Source organism: Schistocerca nitens, chromosome 9, assembly GCF_023898315.1.
Source record: "Schistocerca nitens isolate TAMUIC-IGC-003100 chromosome 9, iqSchNite1.1, whole genome shotgun sequence".
NCBI lineage: Eukaryota > Metazoa > Arthropoda > Insecta > Orthoptera > Acrididae > Schistocerca > Schistocerca nitens.
Window position 1 is genome coordinate 453,435,265 of NC_064622.1, and position 24,090 is coordinate 453,459,354.

General features: G+C 43.6%; 1 protein-coding gene across 1 annotated transcript in view; it reads right to left on the reverse strand.

Annotated features, from left to right (window-relative positions):
• The window catches only part of LOC126203566 (fatty acyl-CoA reductase wat-like), a 206,266-nt gene that overhangs the window by 76,578 nt on the left and 105,598 nt on the right, over window positions 1–24,090 (reverse strand). Inside the window, exon 5 of the mRNA XM_049937892.1 lies at window positions 7,458–7,567. Coding sequence (XP_049793849.1) covers window positions 7,458–7,567 — 110 coding nt within the window. The remainder of the gene's footprint in view (window positions 1–7,457; window positions 7,568–24,090) is intronic.

Genomic DNA, 24,090 nt, shown 5'->3' on the forward strand with positions numbered 1-24,090 from the left:
ACATTGTAATAACAACCTTCCCTCGTTTATAGAATTTATCCTTTACCTTCCAGACTCAAATGCAAAAATAGAAAGTATTTTTTCCAAAATGAGTAAGCACTGGTAATATGAAAACACCAATATTTAGGAAGCTATTTCCTCAAGGACCAAAATGAATGACAGATTGTTAAGTCTCAGCAAGGTTGGTAAAAATAGTCACTCCAGTGCAAAATATGTAGATACGCAAACATGAATGACCGCATGGGGTTTGTTCTGTGCATGAAATATTGTTGAGAAATGTTAAATTTTTTTAAATATGATAGTGTTCTTTCTTTTAACTACTTCGTACTAGTGTTATATGAGTAATAATGCCTTTTTATTATATGCAATGAATATCGATGGTAAAAGACTTTGCATCGTCATCATCATCAACATAATATTCCAGTCATGAAAAGTCATTGTTGGCCCGTTTCGATTCCAGTTAAACAGGATCCCTAAGTAGTTTCTGTGGATGAGCAGGTCGTCTTCGTTCCAGAGGGTGATAGTGGAGGGCTAGTGTATTGTAGCATTTCATAGTGTCTCGTTAATTTTCTGAAAGTCTTCTGTACATTTATCTGATCAGGACCATACATTATGCTGTTCAGCACTTGGTCACTTAAGAATCGACGGCAGAATCCACATTACCCGAAAAAGTTTTATGCGGCTTTTTGTTTCCCGGCAATAGAAATTCCTTTATACCCCTTAGTTTGTCTAGATTCGGCCTTATACCGTCAGCATCAATTACGTGACCCAAAAAGTTAATTTCCTGTCATGCATTCAAACGGGCCCCAGACGACTTACACTTCGAAAATTCTTATTTTAAAGCCTACAGATGTCCTTCCCAGTTTTTGCTAAATAGTGAAAAATCGTCAAAGTAAACTGCAGTTTTCTTCAATAACTTTTCTCCTAACACCCCGTCTAATTTCCGGATGACTGCCGTTTAACTCAAGAGGTATCATCCGATACTGGTAACAATAGCCTTCATATAGAAGGGTAACTGGCGGTAGCCGGTTGTCAATCTAGACTTATGAAAAATTGCATCCCTTTCAATTTCTGAAGAAATTGTTTGACATTTACTGGTCTATCTCGTTCCCGATCGAATACTGCATTCGCTTGCCGAGCACCCGAAAGCAGACGAATTTGCCCCTTTTTCTTAGCAAGAACCTCTAAGAGTATGTTATACTGACTGGTGACCCGTTCGATCACACCTGATGACAACACGTTTCGCACTGCCTTTTCCACAGCCAGTTTTGAGCAAGTAGTGTTTTATCTGGTAGTGAAAAAGACGGCGTGTGTGGCTTCCTTTTAATTCTGTATGGCGGTCCTTTTGTGATGCTATGTCTCTTACTGAATACTTCTCTGTATTCCAAAAACAAATTAATTAACTTCTCCGTTCCTTTGGGTTCCATGCTTGCGATGCCTTTCATCTTCGCTCGTACTCCTTCTGGGGTGAGTCCATCTTGTTCTTTCCATTCTACGTGATCTTCATCTTCTTCGATTTCCCTTGCCAGTGTTCTGTCGTTTCCCTTGCCATTTTTCTGTCTTTTCCATAGTCCTGCCTCACAACCACAAGGTAAATTCCTGAAGACTTTGTATGTACTGCTGTTCCTTCTTTAAACTGCGTTTTTTTATTTTTATTTCATCGTTTTCTGCTATTCTCAATTCACTTTTCCCGTTTTCTCTGAGAGCCAATCAAACCAATAACAAGTCCCTCTTCTAATCCAGGCACCATGACAGAATCAACACAATAAGTTTCTTCTCCCATTTTCGCTTTTGACATTGATTGGCAGCAAATAGTTTTTCCAGCCTTCCCAGTAGCTCCTTTAATTTTAAAACCAGTTACGGGCACACATTTTATTTCTACTCCAGATAGTAATAACTCGTTATAATCATTGTTTGCTATCGCACAAAGCCAACTTCCTGCGTCTAAAAGAGCCCTCGTTTTTTTGCCATGTGCAAAGGTTGGACTTTAATAGTGGCAACTATTTATTTACAGCTAGTACAAAATAGATACGTTTTTCAAAGTTTTCCTGACCTTTAAAGTAGTCACCAGCATTGTGTATAACCCGTTGCCAGCGTTGTGGAAGTCGTAGGATACTCTTAGCAGAGCCATTTGTGTTGACAGTTCGAACGGCGCGGCCTATTGCCCAACGAATTTGCAGCAGTTCTGAGGCGAATGCCGCGAAGTGTTTCCTTCAGTTAAGAAATCGAGTTGAAATCAGGAGGACTTAAGTCAGTGGAGTGCAGTAGGTGGTATAGCACTTATCAGCCCCATCAGTCAAACAAATCAGTAACAGCTTGCACTGTATGTGTCGAGCATTGTCCTGAAAAATGATGGTCAGGTCTAGCAGAAAGTGTCATCACTTATGTCTCTAAGCTGGTCGTAAGTTGTGTTACGAAAATGAACATCATACAGACAGAAGTGATGACACTTTCTGCAGGACCTGACCATCATTTTGCAGGACAATGCTCAAGCACGTACAGTGCAAGTTGTTACTGACTCGTTTCACTGATGGGGCTGCTAAGTGCTATACTACCTACTGCACTCCCCTGACTTAAGCCGTCGTAATTCCAACTCGATTTATAAACTGAAGGAAACACTTCACAGCATTCGCCTCAGAACTGCTACAAATTCGTCGAGCAATACACCGCGCCGCTCGAACAGTCAACACAACTGGCACTGCTAAGAATATCCTACGACTTCCAGATCGCTGGCAACGGTTTATACACAATGCTGGTAACTACTTTGAAGGTCAGTAAAGCTGTGAAACACGTATGTATTTTGTAAGAGCTGTAAATAAATAGTTGCCACTATTAAAGTTCCAACCCTCGTACATGGCAGAAAAACGAGGGCTCTGGTAGACGTATTTCTCTTCAAGTCCCTATTGGATAACTGATTATTTCTGTCGTAATATCTTCCTCTTTTATCAATTTTCTACTATCAACTTACGTGAAAATTCTCCATTTTCACAAAACCCACTTTCTTTGTCTATCTACACCCGTTCGATTTTATTTCTGGCATCCAACAGTTCCATTTTGGTAAATTTCTTTCTCTTATAGTCACAACAAAGTCTTAACCACCTCTCTACAAAATTGAAACTTTTACTATACACGTCACACGTCCTTTTTACACACTTTTTTCCAATTTTCACCCTATAGCAAATCTCAGTCCACACTGTTGTTAGTTTTCTTTTTAAATTCTCATCGTTGTTAATGGCCTTAGCTCTTACGACACATACGTTTTCGAATTATCCCCGTCGGCCAGGTGCTGCATACTGAGTTCTCCTCATGTACATCTACTCATACTCCGTAAGCCACCTAATGGTGTATGGAGGAGAGTACTTTTTGTACCACTAACTGAGCCCTCCAACTCTGTTTCACTCGCAATTAGTGCATAGGAAGAAAAATTGTCGATAACCCTCTTTGTTGCCTGTAAATTCTCAAATTTTCTCCCCGTTGTCATTCTCTGAGAAATATGTCGGGAGAAGTAATATGTTGTCCAATTCTTCCCGAAAAGTGCGCTGTCGAAATTTTAATACTAAATCTCTCCGTGATGCACAACGCCTCTCTTGTAATGCCTGTCAATGGATTTTGCTGGGCATCTCCGTAACAGTCTCGCGCCGGTTAAGCGATCCTGTGGAAAAACGCGCCTCCCTTCGTTGTATCTTCCATATCTATTCTATCAGTCCTGCCTGGTAGGGTTCCCAGGTAGATGAACAATACTCAAAAACCGGTTGAACAAAACGCCTTATAAGCCACTGCGAAGACTGGCGTGGCATCTGGTTGCGGTATCGAAATTACTCTGCGTCTGTTTGCTGTTCACTCTATTTCTTCTTGGTCGCATTCATTATTTACAGTTCGGTTCTCCGAATTTTTGCTACAGTCGCAAGTCCTGTCGCGCATTACTATTGTTAGATACTCCCCCCCTCCCCTCCTTCACCCGTTATTTTAATAATTTTCTTGGAAAAGCTGTCTGTTTTGTGTTGGGCAAAAGTTCAGTTCGACAGCTAAAAGGGGGATCTTCCGCCCAACGAACGTGTGCCTAACTAATTAGCCGTGACAATGTATCTAGTGGCACATGTACTTTCACTCCTTCCCATCTTCTGAACAAGAAACTTTAGTTCGTTACAAATAATTATCATTAACGTGAATGGGTAGCTAAGATAAGGACTGAATATTGAAGCACCATCCTTTTATAATTCAATAAAATAATATCAGCTTATATTTGCTGTCTGCCTTAGCTCTTTCATACTAACAATCACGTTCACATAGGGTTTCTATTTCTTTCGCAGAGGTAGCCATTGCCACTACAATCCACGAAGTTAGGCACTCTCTCAACCGTTCCGTCCTATCACTACCGCCAGACTGCCATCCCGCGCCCCGCAGAACGACCGGTGCAAAAGCTCTCGCTGCTTCTAGAATGATAGGGATTCCCGGAATCAGTGGCGCTACATCCAAGAGGCAGTGGCGATTTAGGCTATAGTCGACACTGAAACAGCATCGCCTGTATCCTTACAAGGAGATGACAACACAAATATAATGGGTAGAAAACGACCAGTTTAATGACCAAACATGCCTTTAGAAACAAGAGTTATTTATTAACGAACGATGATGTTAATACAGGAACAAGGAAGAACTTTATTACAATAATTTATTAGGAGTATATTAAACTATAGTTCTGAAGGAAAAGAAATATGTGTGTCGAGAAGAGCCACAGAAACAATGTAGGCGGAAAAAGATGTGCAATGAACTACTAACAAAAAAAAAAAATAAAAAATCTGAACAGGCCATGAAGGTTGAACGGTATCGACCTGCCATCGTGTCATCAAAAATGGCTCTGAGCACTATGGGACCTAACTTCTAAGGTCATCAGTCCCCTAGAACTACTAAAACCTAACTAACCTGAGGACATCACACACTTCCATGCCCGAGGCAGGATTCGAACCTGCGACCGTAGCGGTTGCGCTATTCCTGACTGTAGCGCCTAGAAACACTCGGCCACCCTGGCCGGCGCCGTGTCATCCCTCAGCCCTTAGGCGTCACCGGATGTGGACACGGAGGGTCATGTGGTCAGCACGCCGCTCTACCGGCCGCTATGAATTTTCCTGAGTGGTTCACTACTTCTCAATCAAGTAGCGCCTCAGTAGGCCTCGCGAGGGCTGAGCGCGCCCTTCTTGGCAACAGCACCCTGCAGACCCAGACGATGACCCACCCAAGTATCAGCGAAGCCCGACAGCGCTTAACTTCGGTGGCCTGACGGGAACCGGTGTTACCATTGTGTCAAGGCAGTTGGCAATCAACTACTAACACTGTAACTAATTAAACGGAAAAGTTCATTAACATAATACAGAGAAGCAGTGGAATGAAATGCAGGAACTACAACCAGATGGTAAAGATAGCCAGAGACAGAGAAAGATGGCTACAAAACAAAGGCAGATGAAACTTCTGTCGAAAAAGGGGTCAGTGGAGACGAAGAACGAACTCTGATTGGATAAGGATGGGGAAGGTAATCGTCCGTGCCCTTTTACAAAGGAACCGTTCCACCATTTAACTTAAGCGATTTTGACAAATCACGGAAATTCTAACACAGGATGGCCAGACGGGTATTTGGACTGTTTTACTGCTGAATCTCGACCAGTGCTGTGTCTCTCTCAGTGACAATGGCTGCATGAAGAGGGCGTTGTCTGCAGTATGCGAAACTATGCAGACTGCAGGTACCACAATTCGCATGTCTTCTGCTGCACTGGTCAGTTCGCTACATCAGTAGCTTTTGGTAATGCTGTTTATGATTTCCCAGACAAGTAATACAGTGATGAAATTGTGTGACATCATAATCACATCATGCACATCCGGAATGTAGAGAAAGTTGCACCTTCCTTCCCAGTCATAAATGTATGCAGTAGTGATTGTTAGTTGTTCTATTTTATATCTGTGAGAAGGTCACTGTTAAACTAAGGCCCCTTTCCCCGTTTGGATAACAGGGATAGTTGCCGAAGTGGCGCCCAATAGAAAAATGTCCACTTCGCCATTCTGCTACGCGAAGTTGTTCTTATTATTATTATTATTATTATTATTATTATTATCACTACCTTACAACAGATACGTCCATTAATCCTTTTTTGATGTCGTTCTTCATGCCGGGTCGTTTTATATTTTAGTAGAATTGTTCCGAGGCTCGATGAAACACTTTCGAGTGTCTATCTTTTTCCATGTAAGGGTACCAGCCCATAACGAAAACCCCAGGATTAAACATATTAATGCGATGTTATTCACGGATAGTTTAAGTATCATACAAGACAGCGACGACAAATTACAAATGGCCTTGCAGAAACTAAATACGACATCCGCAAGCTACAATCTGACTATATTTATAAATAAAATTACAATCATAACCTTTTTAGGTATTTACATAATACGAACAGAAACAGTCCTCAAAAGTAAACGGATAGAACATGTAGTCCGTTACAGATATTTAGGAAGTGACGTACCATATGAACGACAAGTCGATACATAGAAAACAGAAACTAATACTCACCAGCTTTATGGTGCAATAAGAACATTTAAGAGTAAAACAGGGAAAGTGACACAACTGAAATTTTGTAACGTCATGGCAGTTGCCACTTTAGTATATGAGGGAGAAATGTGAACATAGTGAAATAAAGATATACGGCAACTAAAAGCATCGGTAATGATTTTTTATGATCTATGAAAAGCTTCACTAGTGATGACGAAATTAAAATCGAAGTAATAAGGGTAGAATGAGGGATGCAAACAATTACCCAAAAAGCAAAACGGAGAAAACATGTAAAGCGTCAGATAGACATCTACATCTACATCTACATAGATACTCCGCAACCCACTGTATGGTGCGTGGCGGCGAGTACCCTGTACCAGTACGAAGATAAGGTACGAGAAATTAGGGCACATACGGAGGCATATACTCATTTCCCCCTCGCTCTATTTGCAAGTGGAACAGGAAATGAAATAACCAGTAGCGGTACAGGGTAGCCGCTGGCACGCCCCTTACGGTGGCTTCGGAGTATCTTATGTAGATGTAGATGCAGAAGAACATAATTTTCGTTTGTCAACAACTCGCATGAAACAATGAAGACAAATATTCATTTTCAATATGCTTTGTGTTAAGCTTTTACCTCAAATTGTGACTTGTGATGGTGTAATTTGTTACTTTTTAAACTGTAAACGATCATGGAATAAAACTAACGTCTGCCACTTCTTTGTTCTATGAGCTCCACAACCATCCTGTTTGTGAACATACTTCATTACGTGTACGTTACGCTAGTGCTTTATTTATTTTCTGCTTCCTAAGGAATATGGTTCCCATACGTGCGTGCTGAGAGATACTAGTGAACCGTGGTTCTAGCTCTGCCATAACGGTTAGGTGAACGCACATCTCATGGAGATATAACAGCTGAACTTACCTATGGAGGGCCTGATGATCGAGGCAGGTAGCCCAACGGCTTCAGAGCGTATTAGATCTTCGGCGATTGCTTTTGTGAAGGTATATGTGTTGGGCCAGTCACCCATAAGCCTGAAACACAGAGACATTGCTACTGAAACCCCGCTCAATTTTAGATAGATCTTCCGAAAGAGATATTTTAGCAGGACAAGAATAATGAAAAACACGTTCGAACACCAGTGCATTCTCAGCGATTACTGATATCACTGAACAATGGTAAACTGTGATCGAACATTATAAACTTAAAACATCGTATGAACTTTCAAACAATTTACTGATTGAGGTAAATTTGATCAGAGTTCGCGAGTTCTGTGCTTACATTTGCTGCTGATGAGACAATGTTCGGTGTGAATTAAAATGAACGGAATGATATTCGTTTTTATAAGCTACTCTACTGGGCCATTAAAATTACTACACCAAGAAGAAATGCAGATAATAAACGGGTATTCATTGGACTAATATATTATACTAGAACTGACATGTGATTACATATTCACGCAATTTGGGTGCATAGATTCTGAGAAATCAGTACCCAGAACAACCACCACTGGCCGTAATAACGGCCTTGATACGCCTGGGCATTGAGCCAAACAGAGGTTGAATGGCGTGTACAGGTACAGCTGCCCATGCAGCTTCAACACGATACCACAGTTCATCAAGAATAGTGACTGGCGTATTGTGACGAGCCAGATCCTCGGCCACCATTGACCAGACGTTTTCAATTGGTGAGAGATCTGGAGAATGTGCTGGCCAGGGCAGCAGTCGAACATTTTCTGTATCCACAAAGGCTCTACAGGACCTACAACGTGCGGTTGTGCATTATGCTGCTGAAATGTAGGGTTTCGCAGGGATCGAATAAAGGGTAGAGCGACGGGTCGTAACACATCTGAAATGTGTTGTCCACTGTTCAAAGTGCCGTCAATGCGAACAAGAGGTAACCGAGACGTGTAACCAATGGCACCCCATACCATCACCCCGGGTGGTACGCCAGTATGGCGATGACGAATGCGCGCTTCCAATGTGCGTTCACCGCGATGTCGCCAAACACGGATGCGACCAGCAGGAGGCTGTAAACAGAATCTGGATTCATCCGAAAAAAAATATTTTTTGCCATTAGTGCACCCAGGTTCGTCGTTGAGTACATCATCGCAGGCGCTCCTGTCTGTGATGCAGTGTGAAGGGTAACCACAGTCATGGTCTCCGAGCTGATAGTCCATGCTGCTGCAAACGTCGTCGAACTGTTCGTGCAGATGCTTGTTGTCTTGTAAACGTCCCCATCTGTAGACTCATGGACCAAGACGTGGCTCCACGATCCATTACAGCCCTGCAGATAAGGTGCCTGTCATCTGGACTGCTTGTGATACGAGGCCTTTGGGATCCAGCATGGCGTTCCGTACTGCCCTCCTGATCCCACCGATTCCATATTCTGCTAACAGTCATTGGACCCCGACCAACGCGAGCAGCAATGTCGCGATACGATAAACCGCAATCGCGATAGGCTACAATCCGACCCTTATCAAAGTCGGAAACGTGATGGTACGCATTTATCATCCTTACACGAGGCATGACAACAACGTTTCACCAGGCAACGCCAATCGCCTGCTGTTTGTGTATGAGGAATCGGTTGGAAACTTTCCTCATGCCAGCACGTTATAGGTGTCACCACCGGCGCCAACGTTGTGTGAATGCTCTGAAAAGCTAATCATTTGCATATCACAGCATCTTCTTCCTGCCGGCTAAATTTCGCGTCTGTAGCACGTCATCTTCGTGATGTAGAAATTTTAATGGCCAGTAGTTTTTTTTGGTCAGGAACAGTTGATTAGTGCGAAACTGGTAGTATCTCGTGCATTGGTAAGTGATAATACAGCACAGACGTTTCAGCTAAGAACTTGTTTTATCCAGTAGCTTTAGTGGAACTTCAAAGAAGGAACACTCTTTCTAGTTACGAGACAATAAAATTTATACACCCTGCTGACATGTACAGTGGTGGGGTACCCTCCTCCCAATGTCGCGACTGACTTCCTTTTACCCGGTGTAGTGCAGCAACTCGACGTGGCACGGACTTAACAAGCCGTTGGAAGTTACCTGCAAAAAAAATTGAATCATGTTGTGTCTATAGCCGTCCATAATTGCGAAAGTGTTGCCGGCGCAGGGTTTGGTCCACCAACTGACCTCTCAATTAAGTCCCATAAATATTATATGGGATTCATGTAGGGCGATCTGGTTGGCCAAATCATACGCTCGTATCCTCCAGAATGTTCTTCAAACCAATCGCGAACAATTGTGGCCCGGTGACATGGTGCATTGTCATCCACAATAATTCTATCGTTGTTTCGTTGGAAATGTTCTCCCAGTAGGCGAACATGACCATTTCCAGACAATGGTCGGTTCAGCTGGACCATAAGATCGAGTCCATTCCATCTAAACACAGCCCACTCCTTTATTGAGCCAGTATCTGGTTGAACACTGCCTCGTTGACGACTTGGGTTAATGGCTTAGTTTGATCTGCGCTACACTCGAACACTCGCATCAGCTCTTACCAACTGAAATCCGGACTCATCTGACCAGGCTATGGTTTTCCAGTCGTTTACGGTCCAACGGACCTGGTCACGAACCCAGGAGAGGCGCGTGCAGGCGACCTCACCCTGTTACCAAAGGATCTGTCGCCTGCTGCCAGACCTCGTAGCGCTCAATTTCACCGCCCTGTCCTAACGGTCACGTTCGCCGTACGTCCCACTTTGATGGTTGGTTGGTTGGTTTCGGGGAAGGAGACCAGACAACGAGGTCATCGGTCTCATCGGATTAGGGAAGGATGGAGAAGGAATTCGGCCGTGCCCTTTCAGAGGAACCACCCCGGCATTTGCCTGGAATGATTTAGGGAAATCGCAGAAAACCTAAATCAGGATGGCCGGACGCAGGATTGAACCGTCGTCCTCCCGAATGCGAGTCCAGTGTCTAACCACTGCGCCACCTCGCTCGGTAGCCCACTTTGACTTCTGCAGTTCTTTCACATACTGTTCCTTGTCTATTAGGACTAAAAACTGTACAAACATACTGCTCCTCTCGGTCGTTAAGTGAAGGCCGTCGGCTACGGCGTTGTCTGTGGTGAACAGTAATATCTGAAGTGTGGTACTCTCGGCACACTGTTAACACTGTGAATCCTGGAACATTGAATTATGGTGCGTTTAAAATTAGTTGCGACTTTTGACAGTTGAGTAGTGAACGAATGGAGGAAACTGTAGTTGCCGGGATGTGCTGAACGCGTCAGAATGTGAAGATAACGCCAGGCCTGCTCGGCGCTTAACCTGTCAGTCGCCCAAGCTGGCTGATCTGTAGTCTTTCTCAAACGATTTTAGAGAAACTATACGGTAATAAACTCTGAGTCTCACACACCTTATAGCTTCATTCGTCAGCTTCATGATGAATTACCTATTATTTCGTTAATGATCATAGTTATTGTAATAATTTGGTATTAGCTAAACTACTGTGAGAAATTCGTAGAGTTTGTAGGGATCGCTACGAATTTGGATTTGGTGTGTGTTTTGACCATATGTTGCTGCATATAAAGTTTAGATAACATACTGAATTCTTCATTAAACCTCGAAGGCTATCACTATATCCAGAAAATGGAATGTGTAAAGGTCTCCGTCACGAACACAGACGCCAGTGAAAAAGCCAGAATGAAATATTCATAAAACCCTCGCATATCATAAACGGTCTGAGATATCGAAACAAGATTTTGGCAAATGATAGCATGCAAAGAGGAGACTATTTTTCCGCATTAAAATGAAAAGAAAGGTCAGCGTTGGCCGTAATATTGATGTTTCATTGATATCAGATCTTCAGTGCTGTACAAATTAAACTCAGACACTGGTATCAAATTATCAATAACCAAAACTGGGAAGCGATCACAATATTATTGTGACCGATTGTCCTTTGTTGAAAGAAAGTTAAAATTAATGTGGCAAGAGAGTGAGCTAAAGTACATGATGCTTGCTGAGAATAATTTTTCTATTAAAACTGCTTATTAATATATTGTTACCACTTTCAAAATTAAAAGTTCTTAAAACTGAGGGTGGTAAAGTTTTGCTTACTAAATGATCACATTGCTCTTGTTGCAAATCGCAAAAGGTGAGCCAGTTTATTACAGATATGTCAAGTTGTGTTCTACTGCAGTAAGAGTTGAGAACTAATACCTCGTTTCTTTAGTGTATTGAAAGTGTGTTTAGTATGCTCTGCAACAGTGGTCAAGATTAAGGGCCCCCCTCCATTGAAAGTAGTTCAAATGCACAAAGTTACTTAATTATAGCAAGTTTCAATTACTCTTCCTATTCAAGTGAACTTCTGTACAATATTGGACTCCCCTTGTGTATTAAAAGTACATATTAATGGTGTAACAGGATCAACAGTTAGTCTATTTTGCTCATGCTAGATAACGATTAACAAAAAGACCACTATCTAGGAAAACAATAATTTCTTTATTCAAATGATAGTGGAAGTGACCTGTTAGTGAATTCCATTTAACTTTCATTCTACATAGTATTTAACTGAGAGAGACTTAACCTGTGACCAGTTCATAATTTTGCAATGAACTACATTTACCATTTTGTGTCAACTAGGAAAATGTTTGAAAATTAATACTGAACCTTTGTCCAATTTGTGATTCTACACTGTATATTAATAGTAATGTTATAAAGACCATTCAGTTTGAATAAGTCCTGAAAGTAATATTGTGTATTGTTATCTGTTATATTTATGCAAATAATTTGTTCAACTCTGTCAACTCCAGACTTAACGTTAATATATGCAGGTGTCAGAGTTCATTGCACTCGCGTGTGGCAAAAAATAGGTTGTGTTTGTCCGTCAAAGTTACTCATAACTGCTTTCTTAAACAAGAATGTCAATCATTCTCTTGACTAAGTAGGCTGGCGACCGTTTTCTTTATTCTTTAAACAGTGTAGCTAGGTAAAATATTATTTGTTACTGTTTGAATATTTATGTAATTCTGACTTTCACTTCCGATAAGCCACCTCCGTTAGGTACAACACCGTCAACAAAACAAAATTCCTCTCAGAGGGTAACACTGCTCTCTTGCTTTATACCATAATTGCTTTAACAAGATAGTTTTATTTCACGACCTGCCTCTTACTTTAAGGTTATGGCATAGCAGTAGCTGTTGTAGTGTTATAACTTAAGTCTATATTCGATGTTAAGAAATTTCTCTTCTCCTGAAATGCTTCTCTTGCCATTGTCACTCTACTTTTTATGTCTTCTCTAATTCTGATGTCGTCAGTTATTTGACTGCCCAAATAGCAAACTTCATCTACTACTTTAACTGTCGCGTTTTCTAAACTGTTTCCTAATGATAACCTGACATAATTCGACTAAAATCCGTTATCCTTGTTTTGATTTTATTCATCTTATCTGCACCTTTCAATACACTGTCCATTCCGTTCAACTGCTCTTCCAAGTCTTTAGCTGTCTACGACCGAATTACGACATCATTGGTAAAACTCAAAGTTTTTGTTTCTTCTCTCAGAGCTTTGATTACTAATCCAAATTTTTCTTTGGTTTTCTTGGAATGATGATTTCACGAAATCTTGACATATGGTGATTCTCATCTCTGAGACCATACCTACATATGAACTCACTGCATATTCACTCCCCAGTGTAACGACCCTCTCTTACAATTTGTAGTACATCGATTGATTCTGCCATCCCTGCTTGATCCTCTCCATAAAATACTTTCAGCCTTTCTCCAGTTGATGGTACGGCTCTTGTTTCTTCTGATGCCTTGTACGTTAATTTCTCTATACAAACACTGAAAAGTATTGATGCGGAATAACAAACTGGTATAATACCTCTTCGAATACCCGTGTCAGCCAATACTCGTCGCCAGTCTTAAACCACCACTGTCTGGTGCAGACCTCCTTTACCAGCATCCTGTCCTTACAGTCTGTATCAACATATTTCGCGGACTACAGCAGGCTACTTGAGCCAACGCCGTAAGATGTTTCTTTATAAAATATACATCTTTTCGTTATTCGTATAAGGGTAGAGCTTAGCTTTAGCGCGTATGTGCACGTTTCCTTCTTTAATTACATATACAAGAATTTCATTTAAGCCGATGTTGTAAAACGCAGATTTCCCATGAAAGATAACTGCGGTCTGTATTTCAAATCAAAAGTTTCTACACATTCTGAGACCCATCCTGGGACACAGCGTGTATCGAAAACCAACACACACGGACAGATACCTGTACAAACTATCATCTCACAACCCGAGCCAGAAAAGAGGCTTGATTAATACGCTAGTAACGCGAGCTGGACGAATATGTGAGCCGCAGCACCTCAGACGCGAAATGCAACACCTGGAAAGGATTCTGAGGAGCAATGGGTATTCCACAAACTGTATTAGAAGTGCAACAGAGCCAAACACTCGGCGAAGTAAGGAATCAGGAAAAGAAATGTCGGGTACGGCCTTTCTGCCATACATTCCCAGAGTGATGGACAGAATCGGCCGTATAATGCGCAAACACGGCGTAAATACGATTTTCAAACAGACAAGGAAGATCAAAGAGTGTCTTAGATCGTCAAAGGAGAAAAGGGACCGACTTGCAATGTCAGGAATGTGCCGTATACTATGCACATGCGGAAAAGTTTATGTCGGAATGACTGGACGATCAATCAACACCAGGATCAAAGAACATAAGCCACATTGCAAGTTGGGGCAGGTGGAGTAATCGGCCGTGGCAGAGCACGCACTGAGTGAGACCGACCACGTAATAAAATTCGCCGACACGGAAGTTCTGGCTGTAGAGAAGCACTATAACACGCGCTTGTTCAGAGAAGATGTAGATATACAAAAACACGCGAACTGCTTCATTAAGAAAGAGGAAAGCCTTAAGGTAAACGGATTCTGGCTTCCCGTACTGCAGCGAACGCCCGTCGCAGGTAGCAAGAGGAGAACCGCACCGGAAATGACCGCGGAGAAGCCCTCGGACGTTGGCGCGCCAGGTACATATAGTCTGCGGCCGCGAACTCGGTATCAGTTCACCACCGGCAATGGAGGGTGAAGCTTTGACAATGCCAGCCACTCGTGCTGGCGAAACGTCAGAAAAATCATCAGATGAACGTAGGCCAAAGATCCCGAGACAGAAGCCATTAGGCAGTTTGTCAACAAGTGGCCACGAAAGCTCTGACAATTTTGTATGCGTTATTCGTTGGATAAAACAAGAAAATGTAAATTGCTTCTACTATTTTATGACCACTGGCTCACTTCTATCGTGTCTTCCATCTTCTGCGCTAATAAGGTGAGTTATCCCGTGTCTACCCATGTACGTATTTTTCAAAATGGTTCAAATGGCTCTGAGCACTATGGGACTTAACATCTGTGGTCATCAGTCCCCTAGAACTTAGAACTACTTAAACCTAACTAACCTAAGGACATCACACACATCCATGCCCGAAGCAGGATTCGAACCTGCGACCGTAGCGGTCGCGCGGTTCCGGACTGAGCGCCTAGAACCGCTAGACCACCGCGGCCGGCGTATTTTTCACTTATTTTAAATAAGATTAAACTTTTATGTGTGGCATTTACTATTGTTATCATTTAAACAATACTTTCCTTTCCTTGACTTTTGACAAGTGGATGTAGACTATTAATTCCCTATTTTTTTTAGAATATTCAACGGTTGGAGCACCGAAGTCGTCAATGAGTTGTTGGGAGACTTAATGACTGAGCATATGCATTTCATCTGCCACACGTCTTTTTCCAGTCATCATAACATGTATACACATTTACTGATAACCTTTCTCATTCTTGGTCTGTCCATTCTCTGCCATCGAATAGCGTCTCAAGTTTGTTTTCATTTCCTGAATCCAAACAGACCCACCACCATGTTTACCTCAAGTTTTTTTGTAACCTTCTACATAGGAGGCTACATACGAATTTTGTTATGGGGCACATGAAATTAATTGTCCTGTATTCTTTGCTTCCTTTGCTTTGTATTTGTTTGATAAAGGAACTGGAATAGTTAAAACTAAATCTTCAGACAAAATGACCTTACCATATATTTCACTGAGACAGTTGGTTAGCCTCGATATTCACAAATTGTCTGTTGGCTTCTGTCTGTCTCGAGTTCTTCGGCCAACCTTGCTTGATGATATTCTTACGTTTCGTCAGCAAGAATGGCTGGCATTATCAAAGCTTCACCCTCCATTTCTGGTGGTGGACTGGAGCCGAGCTCGCGGCTGCTGATTATATATGTACCTGCCAACGTCATTTCCGTGGTCATTTCCAGTGCATTTCGCTCACTGCTACCGGAACCTAGGATCCGTTCACATTGAGGATTTCAGCTTTCTTGTTGAAGTGTGGCTGGTCGGAGCTTAGCGACAGTAGATATTGAGAAGCAGTGGCAGAGGGGAGCAAAGGTCATTATTTTGTCTGGGATGGTGGGAGGTAAAGCGAAACTTTGTGGGCTGTTGAATAGGTTCTGCACTTGGCTGAGTGGGTGAGGTGTGAGAGAAACATTGGTGGTTCCACGAACAGTCATTTATTGAGGCATAAGCTCCTTTTAATAAACAGAGTATTACGACGTGTTTAACTCGCTTAATTCCTCGTGGCAGCGGTGCGGCGCAGAGTCGTAGGTGGCAGATTCCAGTGACCGCTGATACGGCGACGGCGCGTGTTGGCTTCAGTAACCGTGACTCATTGCGGCGGAGGCCCGGTCTTCTCCTTGCGAATTCGCTCGTTGCGTTATTAAAATGTGGCAAAGGCGTGGCGAGGAGTGGTCCGTCCCAGAATCGAACCAGGGACCCTCAGGTTCGGCGTCTTCTGGTGGAGTCCATCGGCTTCTAGGTTCACAGGTGACTCATTTGGTGACGCCATAATCCCTTCGATCTCACCAGCCACCTGGGTAAGTACCACACAAACTGTTTTCTGGTAACCTCTGCCATGACATCTTCTGCATTGACGCATGGACCCGGTACTGACATCTCCTGCCGAGCAGCGTAGCGTCTAAGTCTTTGCAGCGAAGTATGACGTCCGCTGACTAACCATCGGTCTGTCCGTCCAGGCGACGTTTCTTCGTCTCTTCTTTCTCCCCTCAAACGACCTCCTCATCCCCGTTCGTTGGAGACATTTATTCGGTGTTTTGCCAATGTCGCAATGTTTCTAGGGCAGCGACTGACTATTTGGTCGTTGATCTATGCTTCTCACGTTGTGAAAAAACGTGACCGATGTCGACACACGTGCCGGTTTTCCTAGGTTTCCTCAAGGCTGGTATGGTCGGGCATTGCCCTGTAGTCCTCCGCATCGCCAGGCCGTCACACACGTAAGTTCAGTATGCTGACAGTTCCTGAAGCATTGACCGCTGATGTGCAAGCCGCGCTGGTTGTTGTTCTCCTTGGGAGCATTGCCCATCTGCTTGGTCGTTGATCTGGCGAAGTGCTGACTACCGCTTCTACGGAAACTCCTCTGGTCATCGGCCTTCCCAAGTTGGGCAGAAACGTGATCAATGACGACACACGTGCCGGCTTTCCTTGTTCGGATGCTGCTGTTTCCGAATATTGTGGCTTAACGTGTAAAAGTCTCTAAAATGTTCACAAACCCTGTAACTATTTTTCTGCTGGATCTCTGCTTTGAACAACCCTAAATAACATATAATTATTATACACAATTAGTATACACCCTACAGAAGGTGTTTTCATTTTAGTGTATTTCTATAGCTTCTCTGAACAAGTGAATGTGCCATCTCTTCTCAATAGCAAGAACTTCTGTCAGCGAACTTTACCATGTGGTCGGTCTCACACAAAGCATGCTCAGCCACGGCCAATTTCTCCACCTGCATCAACCTGCAATGCCGTTTATGTTCTATGATCCTCTCCTTTGTCGATCTGAGATGTTCTAATCTTTCTTGTCTATTAATAGATAGTCTTTAAGCCGCGTTTACGCAATATACGAGCGATTCTGCCCGTTACTTACGGAATGTATGGCAGAAAGACCGTCCCCAATATTTCTTTTTCCATTGTGTCACTACGCAGGATGTTAGACTCTGTGACACTTCTTATGTAAGTGGTGACGTATCCATTGCCCTCAGAACGCTTTCAATGTGTAGTATCTCGAGACTGAGGTACTGCGGCTCACGTATTCTACTTGCTCGTGTTGCGAGGGTATTAATCATGTCTTTTTTTCTGGCTCGGGTGGTGTTTTAACAGTTTGTGCACGTATCGGTGTGTGTGTGTCAGTTTTCGATACACTCTCTGTCTCAGGGTTTCACCATACCTCGTTAACATCACATTCAGAATAGGTTGCTGTTTGTACTTTTCTACCTCCATTAAATTTTCTGTTGGCATGGTGACCGTTCAAGTATCTTAGGAAGTCACAGAACTGTTCCTCACTATGGTTCCTCTCAACAAAGGTATTGTAGATGTACGAGATACCACACCTTTAGGTTTATAAGGTGCTAAGTCCAGTGGTTGTGCTTCTAAATGTTCCATGAGGAAGTTGCCCACCACTCAACTAAGGGGAGTCCGCATCTCGTGGTCGTGCGGTAGCGTTCTCGCTTCCCACGCCCGGGTTCCCGGGTTCGATTCCCGGCGGGGTCAGGGATTTTCTCTGCCTCGTTATGACTGGGTGTTGTGTGGCGTCCTTAGGTTAGTTAGGTTTAAGTAGTTCTAAGTTCTAGGGGACTGATGACCATAGATGTTAAGTCCCATAGTGCTCAGAGCCATTTGAACCATTTTGAACTAAGAGGACTGCCCACGGCGTCGCCTTCCACCTGTTAGCAGAAGCTGCCATTCCACGAGCTATTTCACGAGGCAGAGCACGCGATGTGTGAGACTTACCACGCAGTTAAATTCGCTGACACGGAAGTTCTCGCTGCATAAAAAAGCTATGACACCCGCTTATTCAGAGAAGCTATAGAAACACACAAACATGAGAATAATTTCAACAAGAAATAAGAAAGCCTCAAGGTGAACGGTCCTGGATTCCCGCGCTGCAGCGAAGCACCGTTGCGGGTAACAAGTGCCGAACCACACCGGAAATGACCACGTAAAAGCCCTTGGACGTTGACACGGCGGTACATATAATCTGCGGCCGCCAGATCAACTCCAGTCTGCCACCAGCGATGGAGGGTGAAGCTTTAACAATGCCAGCCGCTGGCGAAACGTCAGAAAAATCATCAAACGTCGGCCGAAGAACCCGACACATGTGCAGAAAGGCAGTTTGCCAACAAATAGCCATGAAGCTTTAACAATTTTTCGCCACAATATTGCTTCATAACCTAATGTCTTTACAGTTTCAGCTACCATTTTGTCATAACCTTTTGCTTTCCCCTTTCTTGGATCGTTAATGACTTATTCCAAGCGCTCAGTCCGGAGCCGCGCGACTGCTACGGTCGCAGGTTCGAATCCTGCCTCGGGCATGGATGTGTGTGATGTCCTTAGGTTACTTAGGTTTAAGTAGTTCTAAGTTCTAGGGGACTTATGACCTCAGCAGTTGAGTCCCATAGTGCTCCGAGCCATTTGAACTTATTCCAAAACCCTATGTCTTTGGTACATGATCCATTTTATCATTCACTATTTCACAGTCCAGCCTTGTGGGCAATAACAGACTGTTGAACATATGCTTCAGTATCTACTGTGTCCTGTCACCTGCACAAAAGGTGACCTACACCAGGCAATTTCTCGTGATACAGTTGGCAGTTGACGTATTGCGACGCAACCAGTGTTGGTCTTTTTATGATTTTCCATGTTATTGATCGCTTAAGAAATAATATTGGATGTCTATTAAAAAAAACATGAAATTGTGTTGAAACTAATATTTGCTTACGTTTAGAACGTCTCATAGCATTTATTTTCATGAGCTACTGCCTTACGTTCATAGCAGTGAAAGTCTATCTATTTTTGTTCCAGAGATATATGTAATAAAGCTTTTAACTGGGCCTCCCTGTATATAATACTTTGTTTTTATTAACATCCACGACATGTAGCAAAAAAATGGTTCAAATGGCTCTGAGCACTATGGGACTTACCTTCTGCGGTCATCAATCCCCTAGAATTTAGAACTACTTAAACCGAACTAACCTAAGGACATCACACACATCCATGCCCGAGGCAGGATTCGAACCTGCGACCGTAGCGGTCACGCTGTTCCGGACTGAAGCACCTAGAACCGCACGGACACACCGGCCGGCGACATGTAGCAAATGAAGTCGATATTTTATATTTTTGTATCTACGACTTACAGTAGAAGATCGATTAAAGAAAGGCAAACCTACGTTTCTAGCATTTGTAGACTTACAGAAAGCTTTTGACAATATTGATTGGAATACTCTCTTTCAAATTATGTAGGTGGCAGGGGTAAAACACAGGGAGCGAAAGGCTATTTACAATTTTTACAGAAACCAGATGGTAGTTATAAGAGTCGAGGGGCATGAAAGGGAAGCAGTGGTTGGAAAGGTAATGAGACAGAGTTATAGCCTATCCCCGATGTTATTCATTCTGTATATTGAGCAAGCATAAAGGAAACAAAAGAAACATTTGGAGTAGGAATTAAAATTCATGGAGAAGAAAAAATAATCTTTGAGGTCTGCCGATGACATTGTAATTCTAGCAAAGTAATGTTACTGAAACATCCATGATCTATAGATTAATCGATAGTATTTACACTATCGTCACTACCGGTAGTCTGGTTTAACTATCGATAGTCCTGTCGTTTATAATGTAATTATTTTTGAACTGGAGCCTGAAAAATTGTCGGTTCCTATTATCTCCATAGCGTTTGGAATGCAGAGAGAAAGTAGATTGCATGGAGGTATTTAATGAACAACAAATATGGTGCCGCCTTAGCCAGTCTAAGTAGTTTATAAACTGTGTTATTAACAGAAAGGTCGCTGTGGAGCAGGGGTCGTGAAAGAGGGAATTTTCTTGTTTGTCTTACAATTATGACAACTCATGGTCGTGCGCATCTTGTACCGATCAGGTGCTTATGGTAAAAACTATACACGTAAACAATATGAACTCGTGAATGTGCATTATACTGATTTTCATTTTCAGATGCGTGAGCTTGTTTACTTCTAGCAAGGAATACAAATGTAAATAAGGTCTTATAATACAACGCAGTTAGTAGAGGAAGAAATGATACTTTAAAGATTTGTTAACTGTTTCTGATTGTACTGTGTAATGCATTTTGGAATAAATACAGTTATTGTCGTTATTAATTAAACACACCTGCAACTGTCCTCTTCTCTTTCTGAGTCCTCATTGTACTTTCAAGTGTTTTCAGTTGTACATGTTAATGTGTGAAGTGATTCGAAAACACAAAACACTGAGGTAATAGTAATGCTCCTTTCTGGTCAAAATGTGAGTAAATTCAACTGACTATGCCCTAATGAAGTAGGTACTGGCAGTACTTGTACTACTGCTGCTGCCGCCACTGATAGTGATAACAGTAATGATAATAATAGTGATAATAATAATAATGATGATGATGATGATGACAATAGTAAGAATAAATGATAGTGGCATGTATATTAAAGGGTTTATATGTGTACGAAATAGATGTGTTCTGATATAGCGAGTTCAAGGGAAAGAAAATTTAAGGAGATTGCACAAACTCTGAATGCCGGTAAATGAGGAAGATCTGGTTGAAAAGAAGGATGTGCAATGGTAAACGAGTGCGTCCAGGCACGATGGTAACCGCTGTTGTTGCTGTAATAGATATGTCATTAATTGTCGTCTGAAACTGGAGTTGTTATTCAGTTCTCCAACATAATGCAGGAGATTATTCCAGAGTCGAATTCCTGCTACTGAGGAGGAGTGGCTGAACGATGGAGTGGGAGAGAAAGGTTTTTACTCTGACTCGAAATCAGAATTTCTGCCTGCTCGTTCAGCTAAGAGCTTCAGATTCGAGAAGAGATATAAGGGACAATGGTCGTTGATAAGACACTGGAGAAGATGAGGGGTACGGAAATCTCCGCGTTTGTCTGCCCGCAGCCAGGGTTGCTGTGCATATGATGGTGAAATACGATCAAAGAGTCGACATCACAGATATAACGAATCCAGACATTCATAACCAGTTCCAGGTACCGCTAGCTTTCCTGAGAAAATCCGTGCATGATGACATCGCTGTAATTAATAATTGGAAGTGTAACTGTTCGTACAACTTTCTTCTCTAGGTAGAAAGGTGAGAGCTTCTTATGGGACATGGAGGGACGTTGATGCATTCTTGCGCATTCCAGTACGTGCTCAGTCCGATCTACACTCCTGGAAATTGAAATAAGAACACCGTGAATTCATTGTCCCAGGAAGGGGAAACTTTATTGACACATTCCTGGGGTCAGATACATCACATGATCACACTGACAGAACCACAGGCACATAGACACAGGCAACAGGGCATGCACAATGTCGGCACTAGTACAGTGTATATCCACCTTTCGCAGCAATGCAGGCTGCTATTCTCCCATGGAGACGATCGTAGAGATGCTGGATGTAGTCCTGTGGAACGGCTTGCCATGCCATTTCCACCTGGCGCCTCAGTTGGACCAGCGTTCGTGCTGGACGTGCAGACCGCGTGAGACGACGCTTCATCCAGTCCCAAACATGCTCAATGGGGGACAGATCCGGAGATCTTGCTGGCCAGGGTAGTTGACTTACACCTTCTAGAGCACGTTGGGTGGCACGGGATACATGCGGACGTGCATTGTCCTGTTGGAACAGAAAGTTCCCTTGCCGGTCTAGGAATGGTAGAACGATGGGTTCGATGACGGTTTGGATGTACCGTGCACTATTCAGTGTCCCCTCGACGATCACCAGTAGTGTACGGCCAGTGTAGGAGATCGCTCCCCACACCATGATGCCTGGTGTTGGCCCTGTGTGCCTCGGTCGTATGCAGTCCTGATTGTGGCGCTCACCTGCACGGCGCCAAACACGCATACGACCATCATTGGCACCAAGGCAGAAGCGACTCTCATCGCTGAAGACGACACGTCTCCATTCGTCCCTCCATTCACGCCTGTCGCGACACCACTGGAGGCGGGCTGCACGATGTTGGGGCGTGAGCGGAAGACGGCCTAACGGTGTGCGGGACCGTAGCCCAGCTTCATGGAGACGGTTGCGAATGGTCCTCGCCGATACCCCAGGAGCAACAGTGTCCCTAATTTGCTGGGAAGTGGCGGTGCGGTCCCCTACGGCACTGCGTAGGATCCTACGGTCTTGGCGTGCATCCGTGCGTCGCTGCGGTCCGGTCCCAGGTCGACGGGCACGTGCACCTTCCGCCGACCACTGGCGACAACATCGATGTACTGTGGAGACCTCACGCCCCACGTGTTGAGCAATTCGGCGGTACGTCCACCCGGCCTCCCGCATGCCCACTATACGCCCTCGCTCAAAGTCCGTCAACTGCACATACGGTTCACGTCCACGCTGTCGCGGCATGCTACCAGTGTTAAAGACTGCGATGGAGCTCCGTAATCCACGGCAAACTGGCTGACACTGACGGCGGCGGTGCACAAATGCTGCGCAGCTAGCGCCATTCGACGGCCAACACCGCGGTTCCTGGTGTGTCCGCTGTGCCGTGCGTGTGATCATTGCTTGTACAGCCCTCTCGCAGTGTCGGAGCAAGTATGGTGGGTCTGACACACCGGTGTCAATGTGTTCTTTTTTCCATTTCCAGGAGTGTATATTTGCTGAAAAAGAATTTGATGTTTGCTCCACTCAGGACTCAAGATAGTAGGTATTCACTTTGATTCGTGCTAATGAGCCTAGAATGCCCACCCCATATCGTTTGGGGTTTGGATGGGTTGAGCTTTAGCCCCATATCCTGCGCCCGTTTGATAGTGCACCCAAGTCGATATTGCGATTCTCGATAGCTGTCTTCATTTTATTGGTTTTCCACTGTGGGTGATCAGCATCCATATTGTACGAGGGTTGACTGAGAAGTAATGCCTCCACCTTCATAACTCTTCAACAGTTGGCAGCATTGGTATGCTGCAGGTACTGGCTTGTTCCGTTCTCTGTAGCTCCAGTTGGTGGGAAGCATTAGCACTGACCGGTTGTGTTGTTACAGTGTTCAGTATGGAATCCTGTGCAGACGGTCGGTCAATGCGATTTAAGCAACGTGCAGTCATTTAGTTCTTGACAGCAGAAGGTGTCACCTCAAAGGAGATTCATCAGAGAATGAAAGCAGTTTATGGTGATTGTGTCGATGTGAGTACTGTGCGTCGAGAGGCGAGTAAGTTGAAAGATGTTGAGGTGTGTCATCCGCGGTATTCATCGTGCACAGATGTTCCGATTGCCAAACAAAGCAATAATGTGACCAACACGGTCTTATGAAATGCTGATTGTGCTTGCTATTTCGCTCTGAGTGATGCGACGATCGTCCTGAATCATTCAACAAAAAAAAAAAAAAAATGGCTCTGAGCACTATGGGACTTAACATCTTAGGTCATCAGTCCCCTAGAACTTAGAACTAGTTAAACCTAACTAACCTACGGACATCACACACATCCATGCCCGAGGCAGGATTCGAACCTGCGACCGTAGCAGTCGCGCGGTTCCGGACTGCGCGCCTAGAACCGCGAGACCACC